Source organism: Hemiscyllium ocellatum, chromosome 44 (genome assembly GCF_020745735.1).
Source record: "Hemiscyllium ocellatum isolate sHemOce1 chromosome 44, sHemOce1.pat.X.cur, whole genome shotgun sequence".
In the NCBI taxonomy this organism is placed as follows: Eukaryota; Metazoa; Chordata; class Chondrichthyes; order Orectolobiformes; family Hemiscylliidae; genus Hemiscyllium; species Hemiscyllium ocellatum.
The window spans coordinates 11,080,511-11,095,924 of NC_083444.1; the positions used below are offsets into that span (position 1 = coordinate 11,080,511).

At 51.2% G+C, this 15,414-nt stretch overlaps 1 protein-coding gene across 1 annotated transcript in view; it reads left to right on the forward strand.

Moving 5' to 3' along the window:
* The window catches only part of LOC132835130 (polyamine-transporting ATPase 13A3-like), a 69,755-nt gene that overhangs the window by 7,302 nt on the left and 47,039 nt on the right, over window positions 1-15,414 (forward strand). Inside the window, exons 2-10 of the mRNA XM_060854449.1 lie at window positions 3,852-3,936; window positions 7,357-7,450; window positions 8,858-9,031; window positions 9,355-9,540; window positions 10,486-10,637; window positions 12,015-12,084; window positions 13,445-13,579; window positions 13,670-13,742; window positions 13,932-14,063. Coding sequence (XP_060710432.1) covers window positions 7,400-7,450; window positions 8,858-9,031; window positions 9,355-9,540; window positions 10,486-10,637; window positions 12,015-12,084; window positions 13,445-13,579; window positions 13,670-13,742; window positions 13,932-14,063 — 973 coding nt within the window. The 5' untranslated portion in view covers window positions 3,852-3,936; window positions 7,357-7,399. The remainder of the gene's footprint in view (window positions 1-3,851; window positions 3,937-7,356; window positions 7,451-8,857; window positions 9,032-9,354; window positions 9,541-10,485; window positions 10,638-12,014; window positions 12,085-13,444; window positions 13,580-13,669; window positions 13,743-13,931; window positions 14,064-15,414) is intronic.

Below are 15,414 nucleotides of genomic sequence, written 5' to 3' on the forward strand. Positions count from 1 at the left end.
TGTCCATTCTCCTTACACCCCAACGGCAGAATGTCTGCCGGCAGTCTCCATGTGAGGGTTTAGCTTGCGAAACCCTAAGTGGTTTGTTGGAAGCAGCTGATAACATTTTCTTCCTGGAAATATCACTTCTCTGTCTGTCTATGGGTTGTAGATGTTGTAAATGTCCCATTACGAAATTGATGAGCTGCTGCCACTGAATGCCGTGTAGCGTAGGGTCAAAGTGCTGTTCGGGAGTTCCTGGACTTTGCCTCAGTGCCACTGAAGGAACAACAATAGTGAATGGGAAACGTGCAGATGGTGATGATGTTCTCTAATGCCCTTGTCCTTCTAGATGATGGTGGTCAAGGGATTGGAAGGTGCTGTTAGCGAAGTCTTAATGAATTGGTGCAGTGCATCTTGTACGCACTGCAAGCACTTCCTCTGGATGGTAAATGGAGTTTTAAGCTGATGAACGAGATGCTGATTCAGCGGGCTGCTTCGTCCTGGATGGCGTTGAGGTCGTTTTTGAGTTTTGTTGGAACTGTACCCATCCATGCAAGTGGCTGTTTCAGTTACACTCCTGACTTGTGCCTGGTCGATGGTGGGGAGGTTTTGCAGGGTCAGGAGATGAACTACCTCTGGAGAACCTCCAGCTTCTGACCTGCCTTTGTAGCACAGTATCTATATGGCAAGTCCAGTTTTGGGTCAGTGATAACCCCAGGATGTTGACAATGAGGGATTCGGTGATGGGAATGCCAATGAACATCAAAAAGAGTTGGCTGGATTCTTTGTTGGAAAGGGCACTTATCATAGAATCCTTACAGTGTAGAAGCAGGCCATTCTGCCCATCAAGCCCACACTGACCCTTTGAAAGGCACATCACCCAGACCCACTCCCCCTACCCTATCCTTTTAATCCTGCATTGCCTATGGCTAACCCACCGAGCCTGCACATCCCTAAACAGTGAGAGGCAATTTCTCATGGCCAATGCACCCTAACCTGCCCATCTTTGGACTGGGGGAGGAAACCGAAGCATTCAGGGGAAACCCACGCAGACAGTGGGAGAACGTGCAAACCCCACACAGACAGTAGCCTGAGGCTGGAATTGAACTCGAATCCCTAGTGCTGTGAGGCCACATTAGCCACTGTGCCACCCAAGTATAGTATGAATATTACTTATCTGTTGTCAACTCAGACCTGAATATTGTCCAGGTATTGCTGCATGCAGCTCTGGTCTGCTTCAGCATCTGAGGGGCTGTACATAGCGCTGAACGTTGTCCAATCATCAACAAACTGTTTCTGACCTTGCAATCCGGGTAGGTCACAGAGTACAGTGAGTGTACAGGCAACAGCCTGTATCCTTGGCCCCTGTAGCTGTAGTTGCTGCATCTGTAACTGTCTGCGTCTGCACCTGTAACTGCAATTGCTGCAGGCATTTCTTGCTTTCTGGGTGACCTGTCCCCACGTTCAGGCCGTAACTGTATTTATAGATACCGTCGACCCCTGCTGCAGGGGGCACCTGGGGTCCTGCAGTAAAATGAGAATGAAAACTGGGAAAATGAGCAGAAAGGGAAGTGGGAAGTTTGCAGAAAACGAGAGCTTGTCTTCAATTAGAGCGAGCCCGTGACACGTTGAATCATTAATCACAAGTTATTGGACGGATTCCAGTGCTTTACTCCCTGCCACTGTTAACGGCTGTGTTTATATAATGAGTGACTCTGCTCCAGACTGCCTCGGTCTTGGGATCTTGCTCACTGGGAAGAGTGGGGAGCTGAAGCAGTCTTTGCTGCTGAGGCTCTGCGTGAATGCTATTAAAAAGGCAGCGCTGTCCCACCTTGAGGGTGAATTAGGGGCAGGAACCCTGTGAAGAAATTTAGTGGGGGGGGGGGGCGAAGGAGGAGGGAGGAGAGCACCCAAACCAAAGAATGGGAGCCACATGCACTTGCACATCAAAATCTATTCCTGCCTTGAAGTCCGTGCATCGTTCTCCTCACCTACCTCGCATTACCTCCCCCTCCACAGACTTGACCTGTCTCCAGCTTTCTCCCTCACCCCCACCACACTCCTTGAGGTCTGGTTTTTCCCCCCTGTTTTTCCATAGTCCTCAAACATCAGTGTTTATGGCTCTATAATACGCTTTTTAATTCCAAAAATATACTTTCGTCGTTAAAAGGCATCTGGATGTGTATGTGAGTAGGAAGGGTTTGGAGGGATATGGGCCGGGTGCTGGCAGGTGGGACTGGATAGGGTTGGGATATCTGGATGGGTTGGACCGAAGGGGCTGTTTCCGTGCTGTACATCTCTATGACTCTAAGTTTGGAAAAGTACATTCCAAAATATTTTAAAGTGCAGAACATGCAATAAAATTGAGATTTGCTACCGAGGGCATCTCGCACTTTGAGGTCCCTCAGTACAGTTGCACCCCATGTGCGATTTACTCTTTGTGTTCCATGTCAGACATTAACCCTGCCAAAGGTGCTCTGTGCTTACAAGACCGAAGACTGTGAGACCAGTTCCCCCGTTGCACTCTGCAGAAGCTCCCCCAAGCTTTAGTGCCTGCCTCCGTGCCTACCTTTCCGCCTCATTAGTCCAACTCCCTCGAACCTCTGGAATCCATGTCAGTTCAGTCATGGTCTACGCAGAGGAGGGTGACTTCTGCCTCTCTCAGATGTTTAGGTGATGTCTGCACCTGATGGTCAGTGTCTTGGCGTAATGAGGGAAATCTGGTTTCAATCAAGGTTTGCTGTTCCCACATCCATTTCAATTCCGTGAGTGTGTGTGTGTGTGTGTGTGTGTGTGTGATAGAGAGAGAGAGAGTGGTGTGTGTGTGTGAGAGAGTGGTGTGTGAGAGTGTGTGAAGGGATTCCTCTTCCTGTAACACCCACCCCCAGGCCTCCCCAAAATGGAGGCAAAAGTCTCTTGTGAGTGCGGCAGCCGTAACACGCTGTCAAGGGCAGCACCCTGCACTGGGGGAACCACACCGCAAGTGATGCTCCTAAGTAAGCTGTTAAAGCCCCCTGCTTCCCCTCCACACTGCCATGAAATAAACTGCTCAGGCTCCGACCCACAAAGGCTGAATCCTTCCTCAGGTCAGCTACTTATTTGGTCAAGTCAGTGATGGGTGTGGGATCAGGCCTTGATGGCCTGGCAGAGGAGGACTGTGTGGGACATGAGCAGGAGCCATTAATGACAAAGGAATAGGCTGGTGTTTCATTAGTTCCCCTGAAAGTTCCCTCTAACCCCAGCCCATGCAGTCTGGACCGCTGCCCTCCCTGCTTCGGACCAAGCGTCTCGTCTCTCAAACTTTCAGTCACCGGCTGTGCTTTCTCCTGGCCCATGAGGTCTCATGTGGTCGAACAGCTCGGTACCTGGTTGAGTCCATTGGCTGTGACAAGCTGCCCTGAGGGGGAGGTATTTGTGGCTGGGCATTGGTTTGAAGCTGTGCAGGGAGAGCTGTCGCTGTTTGATGTGTAAGTGCCAGGCAGTGAGTAAGGGTGACGGGAATTCACAGGCTGGCTCCTACTGACTTGCAGTTACACAAATAACAGCTGAGATCTGACACAGCCACGTTCTATTAATAGCCAGTGGGCTGTATCTCTCAGCTGTGTGCCAATTCTGATGATTAGGCAAGTAAGCTGAGAGAACCTTTTATGGTCAACTTTATGCAGTGGGCGAAATGGCTGCCTTTTGTTCACAAAATGGCTGGCCTGATGCTGGGAGCCACCTGCAGTATGGCTAAGCCAGTGAAGGGAGATTCCCCTGCACTTGCTGACTGAGCGCAGGGGGCTGCGAGGTGGGCAATGTGTTGTCTTTGGGGACGAGTGGGGCATACTAACATTAATTGCCTCTCTCTCTCTGTCCACTCTTTCCAGGCAATCCTTCGATCGAGCCCTCAAGAAAGGGTCTGGGACGTGCAGTGGCAGCATTTCAGCTGACATAGAGACTGGAACAGAGGGGGTGAGTGTTTGATCGAGGAGATGTGGGCGTGAAGGGGGTGGCAGTTGACTGTGCCCACCAGAGGATGGGTTAGTTTGGGAAAGGGGGGGGATGTATTTTTGCTTCCTGTATCCATTCCATGCCTGTTTCCTTGTGGTACACTCTCAGTGCAGGATCTCGGTTGGCACAGTAACAGGGATATAATAACTCGGGAAGTCTGACTGAAAATTGTTAAACACCAAACTAGAGCCACTACTCATGGCACACGCAGGCTAGTCTCAGCCTGTGGCTCTACTATTGTTTTATATTTTCTAATAATTCAGTTTAAAGATGTTGACATACCTCTGGAGCAAATGACACTTGAACCTGGACTTCCTGGTTCAGAGTTAGGGGCGCTGCTCCTGCACCACAACGTCCCTTTTCATAAACTCTCTTTCCATGACCAGGATGGGCAAAATGCTGACCGTTAGATCTCCAGGGAAACGGCCTGGGTCTGCTTCACAGACTTCTTTCTTCCTCTCCAAACAAGCTGCTCAAGATATGTTATGGCAGTCTCTGGAACAGGTGGGACTGGATCTCAGGCCTCCTGGGCTTAGTGTAGGGAGACACCCACAACATCACTCACCCACCCACCTCTCCCTCCCATCCATTCAGAAGTGCTGTCTCTCACAATTGGTTTTTCCATCACCAAATCGTGACTTTTTTTTTGCTTTTAACTACTAACCACCACCAGTAAATCTTCTGGGGCTTGACCCTAGGTCTCCTGGAGGCCTCTACAACTGCCTTCCACACCAAGAGCCTTGGGCCTGCTTTGCTTTTCTCCCACCCCCCTATGTCTAGAAGTGCTCTGACACACAACTGAATGGTTGTTCCCCTCACTGTGATTTTCCTTTTGTTTTTACTAGGCCTGCTTTACATAATTTCTAATCCAGCTGTGCAGCAGTGTCATTGCAAACCTCCAGAGCAGATGCACCGTGAGTCTGGGCCTTCTGGCTCAGGCAGGGCCGCTCCCGCTGGAAATCAAGGGGGCTCTACTTTGTCTGTCTTTTCTCCAGTCCGCAAGTGCGCTCTCCCACAACCACACAGCTTACCCACCACCAGATCAACGTGACGTATCCAACTGGTAACCACCACCAGTAAATCACCCGTGCAGCCAACTCGATATGTATGTCCAAGCCCTCAGCACTGAGAAAGGGGTTGGGTCTGTGTTTATAAAGAATTCAGATCCTCCATCCTTTGTAGGCAGTCAAGTGGTACCATTACTAGACTATTGATCCAGAGATCCTGGTAATTAGATTACTTAGTGTGGAAACAGGCCCTTCGGCCCAACAAGTCCACACCGACCCGCCGAAGCGCAACCCACCCGTACCCCTACATTTACCCCTTACCTGACACTACGGGCAATTTAGCATGGCCAATTCACCTGACCCGCACATCTTTGGACTGTGGGAAGAAACCGGAGCACCCGGAGGAAACCCACGCAGACACGGGGAGAACATGCAAACTCCACACAGTCGGTTGCATGAGGTGGGAATTGAACCCGGGTCTCAGGCGCTGTGAGGCAACAATGCTAACCACTGTGCCACCGTGCCGCCCACATGTTCTGGTTGAGCCAGGTTCCTATCCTGTGGTACCATTACTCGATTATTAATCTCGAGAGGAGAAAGTGAGGATTGCAGATGCTGGAGATCAGAGTCGAGAGTACGGTGCTGGAAAAGCACAGCAGGTCAGGCAGCATCCGAGGAGCAGGAGAATCAATGTTTCGGACATAAGCTGTTCATCAGGGCTGATGAAGGGCATATGCCCGAAACATCGATTCTCCTGCTCCCTCCGATGCTGCCCGACCTGCTGTGCTTTTCCAGCACCGTACTCTCGACAATTAATCCAGAGACAAGTTCAAATCCTGCCATGGCAGATAGTGGAACTTGAATTCTACAAATATCTGGGAGTCTAATAGACGACTATGAATCCTTGGTCAATTATGAAGAAAAACCCTTCTATTTCTCTCATTTTTCTCTCTGTCTATTTCAATCTTCTCTCCATGAATGATAGGAAAGCCATTTAAAAAAAAAATTCATTCATGGGACATGGACATCACTGGCTGGGTCAGGTTTTGTTGACCCTAATCGCCCAGAGAACTACAGTGCTATGGGTTTGGAGTCACGTGTAGACTCAGACCAGGTAAGGATAGCCGTTTCCTTCCCTTAAGGACGTTAGTGAACCAGATGGGTCTTTCCAACAATCGACCTTAGTGAGTCAGATGGGTTTTTCTGACAATTGACACCATTAAACTCTTAGTTTCAGATTTTTATTTGATTTTTGTGCCACCATTTGCCGTGGCAGGATTTGAACCTGGGTCTCTGGATTAACAGTCCAGTGATAATACCACGAGGCCACTTTCTGTCTCTGTTGGCTCTCTGAAGGAACTATCCAGTAAAACCCACTCTTTCCCCTGCTCAGTCGCTATATCGCTGCAAATGTTTCCCTTCCAAGTACTTTCCCAGCTCCCCCTTCGAAAGTTCCTATCAGATTGCTGGTTTGGGGCAGCGGGTTTCAGATCTCAGCAGGCAGCTTTTGTTTTTAATTTCCCTCTTGGTTCTTTTCCGTTCCCAGCAATCCCTGCGACAAAACACCCCCCTCCCTCAGGTCAGTTGGAGGCTCCACCTGACTCATTGCCAACTCCCCTTCATAGCAAGGTCAGTGACACACGCTGGGTTATGGTGACATGAAAATGTGGAAACAAACAAGTGCACCTCTCCCACGGATTTGCACAGACGTGTACTTAATGCCCCTGCCGCCTTCTAAGCCACATGCCACCCTTACATGGTTGGAATACAGTTCCTGGTTAGATATTCCGTACGAACATCTTCAAGAAACACTCCCACTTCCTGCTTCTGCCCACATCACCGAAGTCCCACATCCCTGTTTCCAATCTTTTCTGAAACCTCTGACATGCCTTCACAGCGCCCAGAGTTGAAGCCAAACCTGCATTTTTGCACCAGTTTATTAACTCCCTGCTCTTGTACTCCATCTCCCCCATTAATGCTGTCGCCGGCACTTCTTTTATCACCTCCTGCCTCGACCTATCTTGCCACATACTCGGCCGAGTCCCTCTGCTCCAGCACCCTCTTTAGATTTGTAGGCCTTATTTTATATTGTTTCCGTCCAGTATTCCTACAAAAATGAATCACTCTACGCATCTCTACATTGGATTTAACTTAATCAACTCCTTGCTTTATTCTGATGTATCGGCACTGCATCCCCTCCAGTAGCACCCAAGGGTGCTGTTTGTTGGTTACACCGCACAGCGGCTGTTCCCTTTGCTGGGATATGGCCGCTGCATGTGGAGCGGCAGGTTCTTCCTCTCATTGAGAGGTGACGAAACTGCCGCCAGTTGCGTCTTTCCCTGCTGTGGGTTGACGTGCTGCGTTGTTTCCGCAGGGCTGCAGCGGTGGGGCCGTAGATTGGTGCGACACAGGGACAAATGGAAAGAACGGAGAAGAAATACCTCAACGCGGAGCGTGAGGATGAGATGGTGAGTCAGAGATCCCCCAGGTGCCGCGCTTGGAGCAGAAAGAGAGAGAAGGGAAGGTGGCATAATCCGAGTAAGGGGTTGTCACCCATTCAAAACATCCAAGTGGGAATTTCGTCGATGAATCTGTGGAACTCTTGACCGCTTTGGAATAGGGTCAGTCAGGATGTCCGAGGATATCACTAAGGAATTGTGGGTAAAAGGCAGGAATGTTGAGTTGAAGATGACCAAATCAGCCATGATCTGGTTGAGAGGCAGAGCAAACCCTGTGGGCTGAATGGCCTGCTTCTGCACTTACGGTCTTTGTCCTGGGTGAGGATGGTGCTGATGGGGCAAAGTTGGCAGCACTGGTCTGTGGACCAGGCGGAGCAGTTGGTAGGTTGCAGTGAAGGGCCGAGAAGTTGCTGAGGGGAGAGAATGAGGCTGCAGTGGATGGGCAGGGAGTGTGGGCTTGGAGTTGGGTGGGCGATCAACCCCAGTTCTCACATGGAGAGATTGAGAGAGAATTGGGGGCTGGGGGAATCCGTGAGGTTGGGCCAGAAGTGATTCTAAAAGAAGAGGATGGGAGGAGGTTGGGCAGGTGTTGATGGGAGGGCGGAGTGAAGGTTTTGGGTGTAAGGAGGGGAGTGATGATGAGGACAGGCTCAACCGTTAGCACTGGTACCTCACGGCGCCAAGGATCCAGGTTCGATTCCACCCCTCGGGTGATGGTCTGCATGGAGTCTGTACATTCTCCCCGTGTCTGCGTGGGTTTCTGCCTGGTACTCTGGTTTCCTCCCACAGTCCAAAAATGTGCTGGTTAGGTGGGTTAGCTGTGGGAAATGCAGGGTTACAGGGATGAGGTGGGTCTGGCTGGGGTGCGCTTCGGAGTGTCAGTGTGGCCTTGATGAGCTGAATGGCCTGGTTCGACACCGTAGGGATTCTGTGAGGGAATGGTTGTGGAAACCGCAGTTTTGTGGGAGAGTGGGTGTGCGTACTTGAGATAATTAGTGGAGAGCTGGGTTGCATGGGGTGATTGTTGGAGGAGGGGTCATCAGGATCACGTAGGGGAGGGCTGGGCTCACAGGGCTTGGAAAGGAGTGTGGCTTGCAAAGGTTGGTGGTTGGGATCAGGGTCGTGTGAGGTTGGGTGTGAGTTGCGGAGTCTCTGATCGTGGGGTCTGGTTGGAATCACATCAGGCAATGGGAAAGGAGGGCGTGTTGGAGAAGGTTGAGGAGGATCAGGTTTCGGATGGGAGTGACGAGTTGGAGCAGCTTGAGTGATTGGGAATGGTAGATGTAAGGATGCAGAGGTTCAGGTTGGGAGGATTAGGGTTGCGTGAGGGATTGGGGAGGGTCAGTACGCAGCATTGAGCTGAGTCCGCGTTCGGCCTGACTGGATTCTGCTGACTCTGTTCTCCTGTTGCCACAGGAAGTGGTGGGTTACCAGCCATGCTGGTGGAAGCTGGGCCTGGTTGGTGTAGGAACAGTGTGCAGTGGCGGGCTGCTGCTCCTCGTTCTCTACTGGATGCCTGAGTGGAGCGTCAAGTGGATGTGCAGGGAAGTCTCGCTCCGAGATGCTACAGTTCTGCTGCTTTGGACCACGGTAAGTGATGCCTACAGCCACTCGGGAGAGGTGAGATATTGTAGAAAGCTGCCCTTTTTGATCCACTGCTTCTGAAAAGGTAACATTTTAGGTCATAATTCTTCACCTCAGTAAACGTTATTAAAAAATTGTAAGGCCATCACCTCACCACTCTTGGTGGGAGCTTGCTGTCTGCAAATTGGCTTCCACCTGATGCAGACAAAGTCAGAGGGCCACCTACAGCTGATCGGCAGTACTGCAAGCAGAGTTCACACCACCATCTGCACCCAGGCATTCTCTGACGGACGAGAGTATTTCTTAATTAACGTTCCTTTTAATTGCAGGATGAGTTCCGCACGTGCTTCAGGGTCAGGGTGCAGTTCATGGAGGCTCCGGGCTACGATCCCCTGGGAGCGCTGTTCCCCAGCCGTGATGAGGAACCTGTGTGCAGTGCAGCTTCTGTCATGATTGAGCCCTCGGAGTGTGAAAAGGACCTGCTGCGCGAGACTCCAGACGTGGAAAGAGTTCAGGTCAGATTGAGGGTTTCTTGTTTGCACTCCTTTCTGATCGAGATGGGACAGGACAGTGCATTGGGGCATACCCAGTGTTGTAACCATAACTTCGTTTGGCATCGTTACTGCCTCTTGTAATCCAGATGTTAAACAGAAGCGTAAGCCAGTCTATTAAACAATCTTCTTCCTGTCGTCTTGAAGGACAGAGACAAATGCAAGATTAATGTAGGAGGGATTGGAGTTTGGAGACCTGGCGATTACTACACTGAACATTTTGCTCCTGTTCCTCCTAAAATCCAAACCACCAAGTTGCCGCCATCTATCACCCCTCCTTGTTAACTCATGTCCATCGTACATACCATTCCCACGCACTGTTTCACGCTGAGACTCATTGAACCGCCTCATAACTCAAACTTATGCCCCTTTCCACTGTGGTGCATTGGGCCTATGTAGTGCGGACATTCCTGGGAGTAGGAGAATGGATTTTCCCTGGAGTGTAACTGTGCTGCGGAGTGTAATCAAATGAGGAAAACGCCCGAGTGCCTTGTGGCACTGAGGTATATCTTCGAGTAAAAAGCCCTTCATTCCTGATGAAGGGCTTATGCCCGAAACGTCGAATTTCCTGTTCCTTGGACGCTGCCTGACCTGCTGCGCTTTAACCAGCAACACATTTTCAGCACTGAGGTTTATAACTGTGTCGGATTATTATAAGTGCCAGAGGGGCTAAGTGAGCTGATCTCAGCTGATTGTCCCTGGATACAGGGTTAGGGAGGGCTGAGGGTGGGTTTGTTGAAATTTCCCCTCCCGATTTCAATCTGCGATAGGAGTATGAGTGGCACACTAGGCTGCCACGTGAGGCTGAGGTGCTGCTGGGATTTTGGCAGGGGTGACAGTGAATTACAAAATACCGCTTACGCCACTCCTGACCTTGTTACATGTCTCCCCTTTCTTTTTGCAAATTAGATCCGTTATTTCGTCCATCAAAACATCAAGTACATGTGGAGCCCGCGTGGGCAGGCGTTCCAGAGACTGGCAGCGCTGGAGGAGGGAATCCTGTGCTCAGCACTCCAAGCGTGTCAAAGTGCCACTCTGCCCACAACCAGCAAAGACTATCGGTACGTGCGCGCACGCTGAGGCGGCCATAGTGATGGTTTGGGCCGGGCTTCAGAGACAGGAGGGCTGCTCCCTCTGCTCCAGCGACGTAAATTGGCATTGACCTAGCCCAAGGCATCTCACGGCAGCACCAACAAATAAAATGTGACGCGGAGTCCTTTCAGGCAACATCAGGGCACATACACACATGTTGGGTCAGAGAGGTAAGTCTTGAGGGCCACCTTAAGGCAGGCAGGAGAAGTTTTTAGATTGAGGCTTCCAGAACTGAGGAGCTTTGCACCAAAGGCCCTGGCACTGAGGGTGAGTATTGGAGGTTGGGAATGTCTTTGAGAGGCCTGAAAACTGAAATCTCAGAGTCCTCGAGCTGGATGTGATTTCAGAGGTGAGAGAGAGAGAGAGGGCGTGTCCATTTCGGTGTTGTTTAACAGGCAGCTGGCATAGGTCATTCAGCTGAGTGGGGGAGACCTTGGGATTGAGGATGGCTCACTCTTCCGAGGATTCAATAGAGCTCACCTAATGGCGGATGATGGAATGATTTTGAACTGAAGGCCACGTAGGCTGAAGTGTTTCCCATCTTTCAGGTTGGCCGTCTCTCCATGTCTGTGGATAATTGCAGAAGGTGAGGTGCACGAGAGAGTGGTTGGTATTGTGACACCTAACGTGTTGACCCTGTCGTCATTGAGCCGGCTGTTGGTGGTGCTTCTGTTGGTGAAGGTCATGGTTTTGTATTGTGGAAGTGATGGTAAGGGTTTGGCGATGGAGGACGCCTAGGATCTGCATTTCCTGAGTGGAGTGGGAGTTAGCGTTGGGCCACAGGGCAGTGGGGTTGCTTGGTACGTGTGTCCCGGAGATGTTCTCTGAAGCATTCCGCAAGTAGGCGTCTCGTCTCCCCAAAGTAGAGGAGACCCCATTGGCAGCAGTGGATACAATAAATGATGTGTGGAAGAGCAGGTAAATCTCTGACGGGTGTGGAAAGCTCTTTTGGAAATTTGGACGACGATGAGAGGAGAGGGGTGGGGGGAGGGAAATATATCCCGGGTGGTGGAGGTCTGTAGGAGGCGGAAATGGCAGAGGATGATGCGATGTATCCTGATGGGATGGACAGTGAAGATTGAGGGGTTCTGTCCTTGTTGTGGTTGGAGGGGTGGGGTTCGAGGGCGGAGATGCATATGACATATGACAGCACATTCAAGGACTTTGGATTGGAAAAGGAGATGGAGATGGGACAATAATTTGGGAGGATGGCAGGGAGCAAGATATCTATCTCTGGTGGGGTACCTCGGGGTGGTGTGCATTGTTCTCACTGGTGTTTTTGGTGGGGCTCTTTAATGTGAGGGCACTGGTTTGACTCCAGCTTCTCAAATGTTTTATCTTCACAGGAAGCTCTTCTATGGTGAGAATCAGATTGACGTGAAAGTGCCTTCAATCCCTCGACTCCTGATAAAGGAGGTAAGGCGTTTGGGAACAGAACTTTGCGCCCTTTATCCAGTGGTTCTGCTGAGCCCTGTGAACTGGTTAAAAGGAAATGAGAGGGTGAGCGGGAGGCCACATTCCCCACGGCTGCAGCATGCAGGCCTCTGAGATGGCAGGGCAACTTGCATCACCATCTGACCTTTGGGTGGCACGGTCGCTCAGTGGTCAACACTGCTGCCTCACAGTGCCAGGAGCCTGTGTTTGATTCCAGCCTCGGGTGACTGACTGGAGTTCGCACATTCTCTCAATGTTTACGTGGGTTTCCTCCAAGTCTTTTGGTTTCCTTACAGTCCAAAGCTGTGCAGGTTAGGGTGGATTGGCCATGAGAAATTGTCCATAGTGTGCAGGCATGTGTATGTTAGGTAGGTTAACCGTGGGAAATGCAGGGTTACAGGGATAGGGTAGGGAAGTGGATTTGGATGGGATGCTCCAGGGAGGGTTGGTGTAGACTCGATGGACTGAACGGCCTGCTTCACACTGCAGGGACTCTATGATTCCTGCCAGCTGCATTCTGCTGAGCTAAAGGGAGAGGGCAGAGCAGGTTTGGGAAGGGAGCAATGTGATGGGGTTGATAAAAGTCTACATTCCATAAAGCAGGGCCTGGTATCTGGGCTCGGGAAAATAACATCCCTGTAATTAATGAGAGTGTGAACAATTTTCCTTTCAGTATTTGTATCCAATCTCTCTCAATACCGTCTGTGTGTTTGATGAGGGCAGTGTTGCGGAAGATTCACTTTCAGCTTAAATGAGTTGCAAGAGCTTTATTTTCAATTTAAGAGTAGAGGGAGCTTTATTGACGCTTAAGGAAGCTTAAATTGAAAGTTCTTTTAGTTTAAAAGTAGACCGAGATTTACAGTGTGTGTGCCCCTGTGCTGTCCCTGTCTTACCAGTGTTTGATGGGGACAAGAGTAGCAAGAGCTTTACTTCTGTATCTAATCCCGTGCTGTCCCTGTTCTGGGAGTGTTTGATGGGGGATAGTGTAGAGGGAGCTTTACTCTGTATCTAACCCCGTGCTGTCCCTGTCCTGGGAGTGTTTGATGGGGGACAGTGTAGAGGGAGCTTTACCCTGTATCTAACCCTGTGCTGTCCCTGTCCTGGGAGTGTTTGATGGGGGACAGTGTAGAGGGAGCTTTACCCTGTATCTAACCCTGTGCTGTCCCTGTCCTGGGAGTGTTGATGGTAGAGGGATCTTTACTCTGTTTCTAACCCCGTACTGACCCTGCCCGGGGAATGTTTGTTGGGGGACTGTGTGGAGAAAGCTTTACTTTCAGTTTAGAAGGGTAGAAGGAATTGACACTGACTGTAACCCATCTTGTACTTCTCTCATTTTCTGTAGGTGTTGAATCCATTCTACATTTTCCAAGTCTTCAGTGTGATTCTCTGGTCCTTTGATGATTATTACCTGTACGCGTCTGCCATTGTCTTCATGTCTGTCGTCTCCATCTGTACCTCCCTATACACTGTGAGAAAGGTAAACAGCTCCCTGTGAATAGCTGAGAAAACCAGCTCAGGCACCGTGAGAAACCCTCTGAACAGTCTCCTTTGTTTCATTCCCCCCCAGCAATACGTCCTCCTCCACGACATGGTGGCTGCCCACAACGTGGTTCGAGTGAGGGTTTACCGCAGCAACAACAGTGAGTCGGCACTTCTACAAAACGGTTTCTCGTCACGTTGCCTCTTACCGAGCCGCCACCTTCCCTCAAGTCCGCTCGTGGTGGCTAATTCCGGCTCTGGGAAGGACAGGCAGCGGGTGAAGCGTTCCTGGTTTCTTTCCCCCTCTATTCTTGGTCGTTTATTTCCTCTTTGTGTTTTCGTGTTCACAGCAACGGAGGAAATCTTCTCCACCGACCTGGTACCCGGCGATGTCATCGTCATCCCGATCAATGGCATGATAATGCCGTGTGACGCCGTACTGATCAGCGGAACGTGTGTGGTCAACGAGAGCTTGTTAACGGGTGAGGGGTGAACCGTGTGGGTGTCCTGGGCTGAGGGAGCTCATTAACGGGTGAGGGGTGAACCGTGCGGGTGTCCTGGGCTGAGGGAGCTCGTTAACGGGTGAGGGGTGAACCGTGCGGGTGTCCTGGGCTGAGGGAGCTTGTTAACGGGTGAGGGGTGAACCGTGCGGGTGTCCTGGGCTGAGGGAGCTTGTTAACGGGTGAGGGGTGAACCGTGCGGGTGTCCTGGGCTGAGGGAGCTTGTTAACGGGTGAGGGGTGAACCGTGTGGGTGCACTGGGCTGAGGGAGCTTGTTAACGGGTGAGGGGTGAACCGTGCGGGTGCACTGGGCTGAGGGAGCTTGTTAACGGGTGAGGGGTGAACCGTGCGGGTGTCCTGGGCTGAGGGAGGTGGTTAACGGGTGAGGGGTGACCCATGTGGGTGTCCTGGGCTGAGGGAGCTTGTTAACGGGTGAGGGGTGAACCGTGCGGGTGTCCTGGGCTGAGGGAGCTTGTTAACGGGTGAGGGGTGAACCGTGCGGGTGCACTGGGCTGAGGGAGGTGGTTAACGGGTGAGGGGTGAACCGTGTGGGTGTCCTGGGCTGAGGGAGCTTGTTAATGGGTGAGGGGTGAACCGTGCGGGTGTCCTGGGCTGAGGGAGGTGGTTAACGGGTGAGGGGTGAACCGTGCGGGTGCACTGGGCTGAGGGAGGTGGTTAACGGGTGAGGGGTGAACCGTGCGGGTGTCCTGGGCTGAGGGAGGTGGTTAACGGGTGAGGGGTGAACTGTGTGGGTGCGCTGGGCTGAGGGAGCTTGTTAACGGGTGAGGGGTGAACTGTGCGGGTGCACTGGGCTGAGGGAGGTGGTTAACGGGTGAGGGGTGAACCGTGCGGGTGCACTGGGCTGAGGGAGGTGGTTAACGGGTGAGGGGTGAACCGTGCGGGCGTATGGGGCTGTCCGCTGCGGGCCCTCTCTTGCCCTGTCCTTACAACAGCATCCATTGCAGTGTTCCCTGTGAAACCTCCCCTTCCTTGGTAGCTAGTTTAGATTTACTGTCACGTGTACTCAAGTACAGGACTACAGTGAAATGTGTCTAATGTCGCCACATACGACACCATCTTGAGTCGGGACAAAAGACGCACGTACAAAGTAGGAAAAGAAACCGAAACAAAGTTTTCGGAAGTTGGGCACGGGATAATAAGTAGAAGAATGTATGAAGAAGATAAGCATGTTTCTTAATATAAGTTGGGGAGGCAATGTCCTCATGGTAGTATCGCTGGATTGTTAATCCTGCTACGGCAGATGGTGGAATGTGTATTCAATATAAAGGAAAACTGGAAGCAAGAGTCTAATGGTGACCATGACACCCTTGTC